Source organism: Aedes albopictus, chromosome 3, assembly GCF_035046485.1.
Source record: "Aedes albopictus strain Foshan chromosome 3, AalbF5, whole genome shotgun sequence".
NCBI classification, from domain to species: domain Eukaryota; kingdom Metazoa; phylum Arthropoda; class Insecta; order Diptera; family Culicidae; genus Aedes; species Aedes albopictus.
In genome coordinates this window covers 144,014,319-144,029,061 of record NC_085138.1, presented here as the reverse complement: position 1 = coordinate 144,029,061, position 14,743 = coordinate 144,014,319, and the positions used below count along the sequence as shown (strand labels likewise).

The 14,743-nt window shown below is 46.2% G+C and overlaps 1 protein-coding gene across 2 annotated transcripts in view; it reads right to left on the bottom strand.

Annotated features, from left to right (window-relative positions):
- Nucleotides 1–655: 655 nt before the first annotated feature.
- The window catches only part of LOC109424065 (polyhomeotic-proximal chromatin protein-like), a 186,810-nt gene continuing 172,722 nt past the window's right edge, over nt 656–14,743 (bottom strand). For both annotated transcript variants that reach the window (XM_062842190.1, XM_062842191.1), the window contains 2 exons: nt 12,361–13,155; nt 656–2,144 (listed from right to left, as the gene is read on the bottom strand). In XM_062842190.1, the coding sequence (XP_062698174.1) occupies nt 1,414–2,144; nt 12,361–13,155 (1,526 nt within the window). In that variant the 3' untranslated portion in view covers nt 656–1,413. The remainder of the gene's footprint in view (nt 2,145–12,360; nt 13,156–14,743) is intronic.

The window sequence follows — 14,743 nt, the reverse complement described above, 5'->3', positions numbered from 1 at the left end:
CATCGCCGCTAGGTGGATTAATTAGGGTTTTTTTTTTGAGCTAGTTAATGGCACCATAAGTTACCTCAACTTGGGTGTTGGATCATTTCCGCTCCCTGCTGCACTGACGGGTGACTTGGTCAACCGTGCCTACGCTTTCTATGACATTTAGGCTCTTCGAAATGCTACTTCCATCTCCTTCAATCACCGCAAGTTCGTTCGTCAGGAGGCTCCCATCTTTATCCCTGCAGATTTCGGCTCGCGGCATGAAGCCGTTGCAGGATGCGCTGATCCTCTGAGCGCCAGTCGACCAATTATGTATAAAAAATTTAAATTTTATTGTCAAATCGGTGTACGATGGGAATGATTCGACTGTCAAGTCTGTGTGTCTGCGAAAAAAGGTTGTCAAGACATTATTTGGAAGCTGAGATCGAAGTTTCAGCTCTAGTTGGAATAACATATTTCATGGGAAATCGAGTGATCCGTACGAGATTTGGCTACTGGTTATGCCAACAATCTTACAAAATTACCTTGTTCCTACCACACGAATGCAAAATGACCAATTGGTAAACAAAAAAAACTACCAAGTAATTGTAACGCTTAGTAAGATGAAAACAAAGAACTCATATTGGGTTTTTGTGGAGACTTTTCGGAACGAGTACGGAACAGTGGAGCATAATTTTAAAATTTTTATTTTCTCGTTTTGTTGCTAATTACAGTAGAATCAGTAATTCATAATTCTAGTAATTAAATTCCTTGTTAAGTTTTTTATTTTTACATTGGGATTGCCTCGTCTAAGCATGTTTCGTTCATACCATTATTTATTATCAAAAATTTGGCAAAAGTCTTGCAGTTAAGTTATTTCATTGAATTTAGATTTCTTTTTTGTTTAATCTTTCGTTTGCATTTAGTGTAAGGAAACAGTGTTTTGATTTTTACTCTAAGTGCGATACTACTTGTCAAACTAATATAGGAAAGTAGAGGAATCTTGGTATGTACATTTTGTTTTACTCTAGATAATCGTATAAAAAGCTTTCATATTGTATACGAACATAAACTTACAAGCTAGAAATGAGATTTTTCTAAATTATTGTAAAATAAATTAATTTAGTAACCGGCGTAGTGCGGTTCTGATAGGACGTCTAATAAATGGTTTCAGTTGTAGTAATACCTCCTCTTGTCGTATTGGGAATTAAACAGATCAGTAGTCTAAATTTTAAACAACGAATGACTATTTACAAAGACACATATACAGTTGAGGATGAATAAAACTAAATAAAGAAAAATCCGTTGTAGAACAACGAATTGCTAACCTCCTGGCTGAAGGATTTAGTCGCCTCAGGCCATGGTGTTAGAATAGCTTGAAAATTGAAGAAGCGCCCCTCAATGAGGGTGGGTTCTTAATCTTATTTCTTAAGTTTAACTTCCCCAGGATTATTGTTGCTGTTGACCTTCTGCCGTAACGCTCGCAATCATAGAGTGAATTTTGGCCACGATCTTCAGCGCCGGCCCCAGCTTCATGCCCATGGTATTGACCAGATGGTTCTCCTTCAGCAGTAGAAGCGCCTGTCCGTCGATTTCGTGGATTGCGAAATCCTCGGCGTAGTCGCTGCACCCGGGAAGGTTCTTGATGAAGTCGCACACCTCCTGCACGGACCACTTGACAATGACCGGACTATCTTCGGCGCTTGGGACGACGGCGGCGGGAACCACCGGAATAGTGGCTGCTCCCGTGTCCATCGGCGTGGCAGCGGCAAACTGGGAAGCACCGTGATGCGACGAGGGCTGATCCATCGAGTCCATCCGTTCCAGCTTGATGTTGGACGGTGCCACCGGATTGACGGTGGTCGTGACCGACGGATGGTCAAGCCCATTGCTGCCGGTGCTGGTGGGATGATGCGTCGCTTCGTGCCCAGCTCCATTGTGCGACGGCGACGTGACCTGGTCGGTGGAGTTTTGTTTGGCTGCCCGGGCGCAATCGACGCTGCAGAACCGCTTGCGCTTCATCTTGCTGCGGTGTTCCGGTTTGCCGCAAATTTCGCAGTTGCCCATTTCGACACCGGCCGGGATGGGGTGCGCCGTCGGTTGCGAGGATGGGATCTGAGACTGGGGTTGGCCGTTGCTCGGCGAGATGGGCGAGCTGGAATCGGTGATGGCACGTTTTTCTGGAAAGAGAGGGAAAATAAAAGGGGGCGTTAATTGATGGGTGTTGTAGTGGAAGTGGACTTGAAGATGCATTTCTGTTCAGAAGATGTTATATTGTCATTAAATTCAGCAGGTGGGTGCTATTACAAAATCAGGATTTGAGGTGAAGATATACCGAAGCCACATATCATTTTGCAAGAGCACAAAACTCAAGAATCATATGCCGGTTCGCGCTGAAAATTTGATCGATTGGTTCACGACAATCCTCGTTTGTGGAAACGTGGAGAATTTCATTTGAGCACTCTTTTAAGGATCTGTACTCTTAGTTTCAGATTGATATTCAATTACCAGCTTCCGAAGACGTGGCAATCGCTTCCCGAGTTCCCATGCCGACGAGAAATCGCTGCATTCCGTTTCTAAGAGGAGCATTTTCGGCTGCTTCTCGGAAACGCTTCTCCTTCCGGATTTTACGAAACTGTGCTCCTGATAGTTTCTTCGATTTCAACATCTTACGTACTTACGAACTTTGAAATCCGCGCCGAACCGAACCACAACAAAGTTGTTCAAAGCACTAGTTCACTGCTTTGACGTTGGAGTGGTGTCGTTCCTGTTGTGGTTAGACGTGTGCGCCGAATATTCGGCGTGCATCGGCGTGGGGCTTCTTAAACAATAACACAAGTTTACAAAATAAAACGAAAGTCGTGAACTTCTGTCAACGACCAAAATTTATGAAGCACAATTTAGTGCTGATTTCGAAACCGACCTTCAAAAAATTTTAAGTAGAACCGTTTTTGAGTTTTAGCTCAATATCGAGTTTTACAACTTTTTAAAATATGTAATTTACTAAAATTCAAATATATTGCGTTTTGTTCAACCAATTTTAAATCTTTTCCCATAAATAAAAAGCTGAATAAAATACCATTCGATCATCCGAATACAGGTTTTGCGTCAGATTGATGAAATTCAAGATATTGGCGAGTTTTAGGGACGATCTTCTTAAATTTTAGCAAAATTCCCAAATTTTTTTGAAGAAATGTATTTTTTTCAATAAGTAAAAACCAACTTGAAAATTCTTTCTCGACGTGCATTTGACAGATCATATGTAGGCGAGTTACAGTAAAAATTTCAGCTCAATCGGAGCATTCATTACGGAGAATGAGATGTTTGAAGTGAGCGACTTTGCTTAAAAATAGAACAAAAATCGATTTCAAATCATCAACCTTGTATGGAAAGCTGAAAAAATTTCCGCTCTACTGTAATTTTTTTCTCTCGCGTTTTCGAACTCAGGGCATGATTCTACACCAAAAATGATCATCAGCTTACCGAGTTCAAAAATGCTGTAAACTAGTGTAATTGTTATGATGATCAAAGATAACAAATTTCTAATGATTGGACTACAACAAGTGGACATCTAGCTATGTGCTGATGCAGAAATTTTCTGGTTTTAATGATGGTAGCCTTTCTGAGAAAGGATACGCCGATCGGCGGGCGGTTTTTGTTGGAGAACAGTAGTGGCAGCCCCCTGGTAGCAACGACGCGACGACAGATGAAGAGTGTAAATGTTTGAGTGTATGTGTTTGTCAACGAAGCATAAATGCTGATTTGTTTTGATTATGTAGGGGAACTGCGGGCATAACGCCCCCCGGGGGCAAAACGCCTTTACGCGATTTCATCATATTGTGGAGGTTTCCGTTAGATGCAAGCAAACTAGTACTCATACTGAGCAGGTTAAGCCCAAGAACGGCTGCTATTTTCGAAAGAAAAGCGTGAAAAACGACGATTTTCCACATTTGGAAAGATTTCCCAATTTGCAGCGCACAGAAATTAAGATATTGCACGCTGATTATATGGAACCAACCCATGAAACTACCACGCGCCTCCTACTCCTTCATTTGCTGCTGGGAAGAGTTCAATGGAGCCCCTTGGTATTTCACAAGAAATCAAAGCGGGAAATGCCAGCGGGCGTTTTGCCTCACCCAAAAAGGCGTTTTGCCCCCTGCAGTTTTCCGGCACCTAAAAAGTAACACTTTTTTGAATTGTTTATTTGAATGGGAAATTTTGTGGGCACACGGGCCAAAAGTTGAAGTCTCTTAGGTAAAGGAATAAACTGCTCTCCAAGGCAGAATACGACCTTAAAATAAAATCACTTGAGGTTTATGATCATATATGCTTAGCCGGGGCGTCATGCCCCTCTTTCCCCTATATTTGTTCAGTCCGTACTAGCTCATTGAGTAATAAAGGAATTAAAACGTAGCTCGGTTGGTTTAATTTATTCTTTATTCCATCACGCGAATCCCGGAACGGTAATTGTTATTCGATCGGTTCGGGAGTATCTGCTGAGCCCGGGTAAACCAACAGTTTTCACGCCGCCGATTGCCACGTCGACACGCCGATGCTTCCTGGATCGGCTTCAAACAACATAACCATCAACTTTTTTCACCAGTGCATGGGTATAACACCCTTAACCAATCTTCGTTTAAAACATATAGTATATTTGATTCTTGTTGACTTGGGAAGCCGCACGCCGATTCACGCCGATTTCTCATCGGCACGGCGCGACGCGGCGGCGCACATGTCTAGTTGTGGTCTCGAAGCGCGGTGTCACGAACACTAATGCAAATCAACTTATAGAAAACATGCCCATTAGCCTGGGACACGGTTTAATGGGAAAATAAATATAAACAATGGAAAAACTCCAACTCCTGTATACTTTTTGAGTTCCATTTGGGTCCCATATTAACTGTACAAAATTTCAGATCGATCGAAAAAACTATATTTTAGCGCCCGCCAATCTTAGTTTTTCATACGATTCACTATCGAACAAAATTACTTCTTCATAGAAAAATCGCTTGGGGTCACCCCTTGATCCCTAAAAATAAGTCAATGAATGAATTCTCAAGGGGGAAGACAGCTTTTGCTCTCGAGCTAGATCATGAGTAGCTTTTGAGAAGCTCTGAACAACTCGCTTTGCTCAGAGTTACGCACAGCGTTAGCTGTACATAGCAACCATAGGATACTCGTCTTCGATCAGACCGGCGTAGTCGACGTGGACGCGCTGCCACGGAGCGGTCGGTTTGAGCCACGGCACCGGCGGAGAGTGAGGAGGTGATCTTGCTACGGACGCACACTGCTGACATGCTCGGACGGAATCGGAGATGTCGGTGTTCATGCTGGGCGAGTAGGCGTACCTTCGAGCGAGGGCCTTTACTTGCTGCATTTCGGGATGGCCGCAATGGAACTGTTCCAAGCAGCGCTTACGATGCAACGACGGGGGGATGACGAGCCGTTCCGCAAACATGAGGCACCCGTCTACCGTGGAGAGCGATTCCTGCCTGGATTGGAACCGTTGGAGATCGAGCCCGGCCAGCTTTGACTAGGGCCAACCGTTTTGGACGTAGTGGTAGACTTGGTGGAGCAGTGGGTTTGTTTGGGTGCTTTGAGTGACGGCTCTGAAATGGAGAGGCAACGTTTTACGGGAACTGGAAAAAACTGACCTGAGATCCTCTTCTATAGCGATAACGTAATCCTCGTCAGGCTTCACATGCTGGTTGATCAACCGGGAAAGCAGGTCTGCGATGCCAAACTAGGGGGTGACTGGTATTTCCTTCTTGGACCCGAAGATCTGGAGCAGAGGCTGATGGTCGGTTTGCAGTCGGCAATGCCAACCAGGAGCATCTTATGGAACTTCGTAACGGCGAAGACGACGGCTAACTGTACACACTTCCAAAAAACCGTGTAATATTATGTCATTTAACGCCGACATATAGCAGCGAGCAAAATGACTTAAAATTAGGTATGATCTTAATTTTACAAGATGTCCAAAAGAGCTGAGTCATGTAATTTTACTAGACGCATTCCCATTCACATAACCTCAAAGACGAAAGTCATTTATTAATCACCATCCCCCCCAGTCATTTATTTTCGAATTATGTAAATAATTAAACAGAATTCAATCCAGAATCATTTTTTTATTTCCTTAATGCCGTACCAAACGCATTGCACAATTTCACAAACCATTCTCACATTATCTCTGTCGGCTGCGGAGTCTTCTTGAATCCTCTCAATTCCTCTTCCGCTTGTTGAATACCAGGCACATACCACTTTTGCACATAACAGCATCCGTAGCAATTCTCATGTATGTTCAGCATCATTCTTATAAATGATCACCAATCTCTTGAACATTTGTCAAACTTTGCTCTAAAAACTGACTGCGATTTTTTTGTATTTTTTCCTGACTGTTTGTTGACGTTTCTCCGGGTTGGAGATGCCGGAAAACAATTAAATCATCATTCGTGTAAAATTCAATCACTTTCTCCTGATATATAGGTTGTGGATCAAAATAACGAATGTTTACCAACAAAAATGTGTTTAATTTGTTGTGATTGGCAGAATTCTGACGATTCAAGATTCATTTTGGTGTTTACAGCATTTACGACTTAAAAATAAAATTCATTTCAATTTAAGTCATGGTTCTTTCTGTCATCTTTGATGATTGTGTCTTCATGAAAATTGAGATTTTCTTAGTGTGTAGCCTTGCTCCGCTTTCGTATGTGCCCTGCAAGCGTGTTGGACGACCTTGACGGTGCCGTCGGGGAACTTGTAGCTGATCGTTGCCCCTAGTCCAACGAAAGAAGCGTCGGCGGAAACGATGATCTCCCGCTTCGGATCGTAGTTCGTAAGGAGAAGAACCGAGGAGAGGATTCGCTTGAACTGCTCGAACGCTTGCTGGCACTCCGGAGTCCACTTGGAATTCGCATCTGCTTTGAGGAGCTTGTCGAGCGGATATCATAGCTTTCGCATTTTGGGGACGAACTTGCCGTAATAGTTGATGGTCCCCAGGAAGCACCGTACTCCGGAAACGTCGATGGGAGGCGGAGCTTGGTGATCGCCTCAATTTTGGCTGGATCCGGAAGGACTCCTCGACTATCCACGACATACCCGACGTGCTGCACCCGCTGCTTCCGAAACGTGCACTTGTCCTCTCGAATTGTGAAGCCGAATTCTTGGATTTGCTTTAAGGCGGCCCGCCCGTAGGTTGCGATTGTGCTCTTCCTCTGTCTTACCGCCGATGATGACGTCATCTAGAAGTACACTCCAGGCAGGATAGCATTGTGTCGATAAGCTGTTGGAATGCACCAGGTGCAACTTTCACACCCGGCGGGAGGCGGTTGTATGAATAGAGGCCACGGTACGTGTATATCGTGAGCAACATGCGGTGCTGTTCGTCGACTTCCACTTGCAAAAAAGCGTCGGACAAATCTATTTGGCTGAAGATCGTATAGCCGGAAAGCTTGGATATCATCCGGAAGTGGAAGTGGGTATTGGTTCGGTTGGGCAGTGACGTTCAAACCCGTGGAGTAGTCTCCGCAAATTCGGATCGACCCGTTGGCTTTGCGAACTACGACGATGGCATCAGCCCACTCGAAGTAGTCGACCGGAGTGATGATGTCGAGTTTCTCCAATCGACAGCATCGTACATTACCTACGCCACCGGATGCATCGGGCAGAAGACGGGTCGAACGCTTCTTTCAGCTGGTCGCTTTCAAACTGGTCGCTGAAAACCTTGAAAAAGGTCGACTTGAGAGCAGCGGTAGATGGCAACAGAAGGTGCCCATGTGAACGGACCAGAGGTTGGAGCTGTCCACCAGATCGGAACCGAGCAGGAGAAGTTGTTTCTCGGTGACGCGAATCACTTCGTCGCACTCGAACTCTCCATCGTGCGAAAGGATGTTGCCGTAGGCTGTCCTCGCGTTCACTGTGGCCGGCCTTAGAGCCGGGCTGCCGAGTTTTCGCCATGTTTCTCGGTTGATGACGATTATGTCAGAGACGATGTCGAGTTGCAGTTGAATGTCCGTTCCAGAAAGGCCAACGCAGACGAAACGGCAGCGCTGCTGCACGCACACGTCGAGGACTACCACCTTGCTCGACACGTCGGGTTTCCTGAAGGGTCTGTTTCCTGGTTTCCTGAGCCTCTCGTAGGATCCCTAGCGTTGTCCGAATTGGCCACAATTGGAGCACTTGTGATTTCTGTAACTGCAGTCCCGGACGTAATGTAGCGCACCACAAAGCCAGCTCGGAGTATTTGGCTTCTTCTCGGTGTCGCTGGAAGGACGCTTCACTTCTTGGTCACGCTTGCTGAACCGCTTCCCACCAAGCTTGCGCACTGCTTGGACTTGACCGTAAGGAGTCGGCGATTCGCTCAACGCGCTGTCATACTTCAAGTTGAAGAGCCGCTGAGGTGACAAAAACCTTCAGCAGGAACGGCGCAGAGTCCATCATTGATGTGTCCTTCTGGAACCCGGGTCTAAACGGCCTGGAGGGTTGACGATGAATACACGCGCAATGACCATCTGGCGATTCGATACAGGGTGGAACACGAAGGAAGACGGCCACAGCCGAAGGTTATCGAGATTGAGACAAAGTAGTCATGGCCAAAACGAAGGGCGCGTCAGCACCCACAGAACGCTCCTCCGATATGCTGCAGAAGATCGTGGAAACGCCACGCCACGATACAAGACCATGGGCCCCAATCCCCAATGGCAAATCGCCCGAAGTGAGGTCGCCTGTGTGACAAACGACGAGCTCATCGCAATAGCGAAGTCGCTTAAGTTTAACAAGGCTCCAGATCCGGACGGTATCCCGACAGTAGCCATCAAGACGGTCATCGAGGCTAGCCCTGACATGTTCAGAATGGCTATGCAGATGTGCCTAGACAGAGGCTAATTTCCGGAAAGGTGGAAAAATTCATAGATTGGTTCTAATGCCCAAACCCGGGAAGCCACCAGGCGACCTGTCGACATAAATACAGACCTATTTGCCTGCTGGACACCGCCGGGAAATTGTTGGAAAGGATCATTATGTCGAGGTTGATGGTCAATACCGAGAAACCCGATGACTCTGGGCTCTCAGATAACCAGTTCGGCTTCCGGAAGAATCGATCGACGGTGGACGCTATTAGGGCTGTAACCAAAACGGCCGAGATAGCGTTCAATAAGAAGCGGACGTTAGCCACGCTGGACGTAGATACCTAATGCATAGGTTCCCAAACTTTTTAGGTGCGCGACCCCCTTTTGCCAGTAGACGTGCTTTCGGTGACCCACCATATAAATTCCCTCATTTCATTTGTTGTCTGTTTACAGTAAATTATTCAACTGTCCCTCGCGGCCCCCTAGATGAAGGGCGGCGACCACCCTGGGGGGTCGCGACCCACAGTTTGGGAAACCATGACCTAATGCGTTCAACAGCGTCGGTCATTGAGTGCGCCATACACCGCCTAGGAGTCCCGGTTAGCCTATGCCGAATACCAGAATAGACTACTACTAATGTATGACACCGGGAAGGCGAGAAGAGCTACAATAACACCGCGGGGATACCTTAGGCACAGAGAAACAGACGTAACACTTAGAATAAACTTCATGAAAAAACATCGTCACGAAAACATAATCGCCCAATGCTAAATGTACTGTGCTTGGCCGGGCCGCCACTAGATGGCGGTAGTGAGCAAATGTCGAACAGTAGCAAAAACGATACCAGCGCCGCGAGTGGCCAATCGACCTACTACTGAATATTTGATTTACCCGTTAAAAAGGTGATCGATGGGAAGCGATGAGAGTGTGACGTCTGTTTCTCTGTGCCTTAGGGCTCCATCCCGGGTTCAGTACTATGGAACGCGGAGTATGATGGCATATTAAGGCTGAAACTTACACCGGGCGTAAAGCTGGATTTGCGGATGATATTACTCTCGTGGGATACGGCGAATCGATAGAAGAAGTGCAACTGACAGCAACGCATGCATTTGACATAGTGGAGGACTGGATGAAGTCGAGACAGTTGGCACTTGCGCACCACAAAACGGGGGTGGTGGTGGTAAAGAACCGCGAATCTGAACAACAGGCAATGGTCACTACAGGCGGGTGCACGATCAGCCCTAAGCGTTCACTGAAGCAATTGAGGGTCATGATCGACGATAAGCTGAAATTCGGAAGCCACGTGGAAAATACCTGCAACAGGGCAAGCATGGTAATAACGACATTGTCAAAAATAATGTCAAAAAGCTAGATAATATAGTCTCGAGTAAACGTAAACTGCTCGCGACAGTAGCCAACCGAAACGTGGAACGAATCGAGAGTACCCACAGGCTGATGTGCCTTAAGCGCTTACCGCACGGTCTCAAAGGACGCGGTATGCGTGCTAGCGGGCATGATGCCCATAGCATTAGTGGTGGCAGAGGACGAATAGTGCTTCAAGTGCCGCGTCGGATAAGAGGTGCGAGACGGATCACCAGGTCATACACAAATTCGGACATGCAGGTTTCCCCGTATGTCCGGAATGCGCAGACTGCGACGAGATGTGCTCTTCGAATGTCCACGCTTCGTGGAGCAATGGTCGCGTATTCAGGAGATATGCGGTATAGATATCACTCCGGACAACATTGTTGAAAAGATGTGTACGGGGGCGGACAAGTGGGATTCCGTTACTTCCATGGTCTCCCGAATCTTACTTAAACTACAGAGAAAACGGCAGGCCGACCTACAGCAAGTTGAGTTGGCCCCCCTTCCCATCCGGGAGCTTCGGTCCATCGGGTAGTCTACAGTACCCAAGTTTCCAGGGGAGAGAGAACAACTAAAGGCGGTAGCTGGTGGAACGTTTACCAATAGAGATTACTCTTGTACCCCCCCCCCCCCCCCCTTCACGAAGGCATCCCTAACGGGCGTACTGCGAAGGTAAGGGGCCGTTCATAAACCACGAAGACTTTGGAGAAGTCTGGCCAAATTCTACGCTCCATACAAATTTCAAAATTTTTGTATGGACAAAAGTCTACAAGGGGGCCAAATTTTGGTCTACGTGGTTTATGAATAGCCCCTAAGGAAGAGAGAGAATGAGTTTTTAGTGGTCCGATCCCCACATAACCCGAGGAACCACCTCTTGGGTATCTGATCATCAGATTTTCTCATTCTATAAAAAAGAGTATCTTCGTGCCTGCCACACAAAATTGTAATTGGCAGAGGAAGATCACAGTTAATAACTCTGGAAGTGCTCATACAAAACTAAGCTAAGAACCAGACTTTGTCCCATTGGGGACGTTACGCCAAGTAAAAAAAAGAACCAATAGAGTAAATGGAATTTTACAAAAAAAAATTGAAATTATACTGTGGTGAGCATGCACTCCACATTCAGTCAAACGACGACATCGGTAAGTAGGGTAGGACGGGGCAAGATGGCCACCCGGGGCAAGATGAGCACCCCTCTGTTTTACTACTTTTATGATGAATTTTGCCCAAACAAGTTAATAATCCGTTAGAATAATGTTTATCCTGTTTGTAAACCTGATTTAAGGTACTTCATAATGAACGAATTAAAAAATATCGTCAAATTAGTCAATAGCATGGATTTTTAGCATTTTCTTATAAGAAATCATCAGAATAAAATAAGGTTTTTATGTCACAATCAAATTTTTACCATAATTCTTGTTATCAGCCAACATTACTAGCTTAGTGCAAAGCATTTTAATTTATATCAGAAAATATTTTCTAAAAACAAACATTAAAATTTATTTAATTTTAGTTTTTTACCTATAGTGGGGCAAGAAGAGCACCCCTGAGGGGAATATAGAAAATATTTTGAAATTATTGGAATCCACTCAATAGTGCCGAACATAGGTTTCAGTAACCTCTGCAACTATTTGGTTGCGTAAATTCCTAAAAATAAGCAACTTAATAATCGTTTATTGTTTTTCGGGTCATTTTGTATAAAGTATTATAAAATCGCATTTGTTTTATAATTATCGAAAAAATTGATAATTTTAGAACGTGATACTATAGTTATAAACAAGGTACACTATATCAATCACTGTGTGGCCAATTTATTGTTAAAATATTGGGATTTTAATGAAGTGCTCGTCTTGCCCCGTAGCATGTTCGAACTGACCATAAAACATCTTTTTTGTTTAGTCAAATAAATCATCCTTATTGTGAATTTTGAACCCTCCTATGTTTATGGGTGATAGAAAACATGATATAGAAAAGAACTATTGAGAGGTACTTCGAAAAATTGTGTTAACTTTCAATAAACTCAACGTGATCCTTAGGGTGCTCATCTTGCCCCGCCCTACCCTACCCTTTGCGCGCGCTTCAAATGCTGCGCAAAACACTAAATTAGCATAACGAAAAGCAAGAAATCAAACACCCCACCAAAAATCGATGATGATCAGGTAGGTAGCTACAAATGGGTACTTACTCGGTGGTTCGTCGCTGGAGTCCCACTCGGGGCCGCGTTGCCAGTGGTTCGGGAACGGTTCGTTCGCCTCCAGTATCACGAATCCCTCAATGACGTGCGTCAGTACGTTCGGTTTGATCATCGCCTTCGGCAGGCCACCCTTATCCGTGGTTCCAGTTTTACTCTGGGGTGGTGGCAACCCGGTTCCAGGGTTGCCACCGGTGGTGGCTGTGGTCGTCGTGGGCGGCTGCTGGGGGTTTGTCGTCGGATTACCGGCCACCGTTGCGGTGGTATTGGCGGTTGGGGTTGCAGGTGCTGCCGATGCCGAGTGTAATCCATTAGCACTGACGGCGACTGGAGTCGGCGCGCCAAAGGTAGCCGTCGTCACTGGGGCTACGGTGGTTGCTGCTGCGGTTGCGGCGGCGGCGGCAGCGGTTGTGGTAGTGGACGCCGCGTGCGAACTGGTCGTCGTTGTGGTGAACGAAGAAGCGCTGGTAGTGGTCGTCGTTTGCGGCGCGGTGGTGGTCGTACTAACTGCACCTGCCGGCTCGTCTGACGAGGCGACAGCTGGTTGCCCGGCTGATGCTGATGCTGTTGTTGTTGCTGCTGCTGCGGCTGCTGCTGCCGTCGCTGGCGTGTTGGATACAGACGATGGGTGGGATGCTGGGGCGGTCTGTGTCGGAGTCGCCGCGGTCGATGTAGTTGTCGTCGTCGTCGCCGTTAGTGGTGCAGGCGACGAGGTGTCCATCGGCGTCGGACCGTTTAATTGCGCATCGGATGCGCTATCCGCAGCGGCAGCTGTGTTTTGAACCGAATCTGCAAGCAAAGAGGAAAAAAAATGATACATTGTTAAAACTTGCTGGATAAGCTCGTGCGCCGCGGCCGTGTAGGGTGGCCATCCGGGAGTTTCGTGAAAAGGGCAATCTGCGTAATAGTATAAAAGTTCAAACAGTGGCGTCAATAGAGTTAAAAAAACCTATAGAGGACGAATGTCGCTGATGTTCCTCCGAAACTCAGGTTGATGAATGGTCATGGTCACCCTACCTCCATGGGGGGTTTAGGTTGCGTGTGTTTCGTTTTACCAGACCACAGCAGTGGGCGAGGCGTAGACCACGATGGGAGCGCATAAGCGGAAAAGGATCGTAAATTGATGACCCTGAAGAGCGGCTCACGCAAATTAGGTGCGCAAATGAGCATTCGCGAAAAAAAAACAGGCGCTCTTTGATCATGATCTCTCCAGCCAGCGCAGCGTTGTAGTTGTTGTTGGATGGTTGATTTTGGCACAGGCCAAACCCCTTCGCCGGCAGCAATGAATGGTGGGTACTTGTCGTCCAACTCAACTCACATGCCGGCGGCGGATGACGCGCAAATTTTGGCGATCATTGTTGATACTTAGCCACTTATATACAATATACATGCAGCAGTGGTTCTCCATCGAGTACTAAAGCTCGTGACTCTCGTGAGAAATGTGGATGTTACAAATATAAGTTTCCGGAGAGCCCAAAAGAGGGGGATTCCAAGTGGCTTTAGGGGCGTTCCAAAGGATTGTTTCTGGGAATTTTAGGAGCCTTTTAAGAGCGTTCCGAGCGGTCTAGTTGGCGTTTCTATGGAAATACGAGGATTTCAGGGACAGGGATATTAACTTTCTAAATGCATCACGTTGGGAGCAGCTTGTTGACGTAGTCTACGGTTTGGGTAAAAAATGACCATAATGCCAAAGAAGCGTTAAAGGCGATTCAGGGGGTCTCAGTAGCTTTTGAAGAGCGTTTTCTTTCAGGAGGTTTGCTGTGTTTCAGGAGGTTTCTGGAGACTTTTAAACGCGTTCCAAGGGGTTTAAGGGGCATTTCAAATTAGTTATGGGGATTTCAAAGGCATTTCAATAATATTATGAAGGTTTCGATGCATTTCAGGAGCGCTTCAAGCGGTTTTCAGGGTCGTTTAAGGGGGGTTTAGAGGCATTGCATATGAATTACGGGAATTTCAAATGCGTTTCAATGGTATTATGTAGGTTTCAAGGGCGTTTCAAAGGTTTTTTGAAAGGTCTGAGGAGTTTGAGGGCGTTCAGAGGTATTTCCAAGAGATAAGGGGGCTTTCAGGAGAGTTTTAATAGTAGAAAGCGCTCCAGTTGCTCCTGCAACACCCCTGAGACTGAAACGCCCCTAAGGCCCTCCCAAACGCTTCTGAGACTCACTGAAATACCATTGAGACTCACTGAGACCTCTGAAGCGCACCTGAAACCTCCGTGAAACCTTCTGGGACACTGTGAAAAGCCTCTGAAGCCCCCTGAAACGCCCATGAGACCTCCGGATACCCACTGAAGGCTTTACGGGGCGTCATCAGAATCATCAAGCAATGCTCTCAAATTTTGATGCAAACTGAAGATGTAAATCTCGAGTTCTTCTAC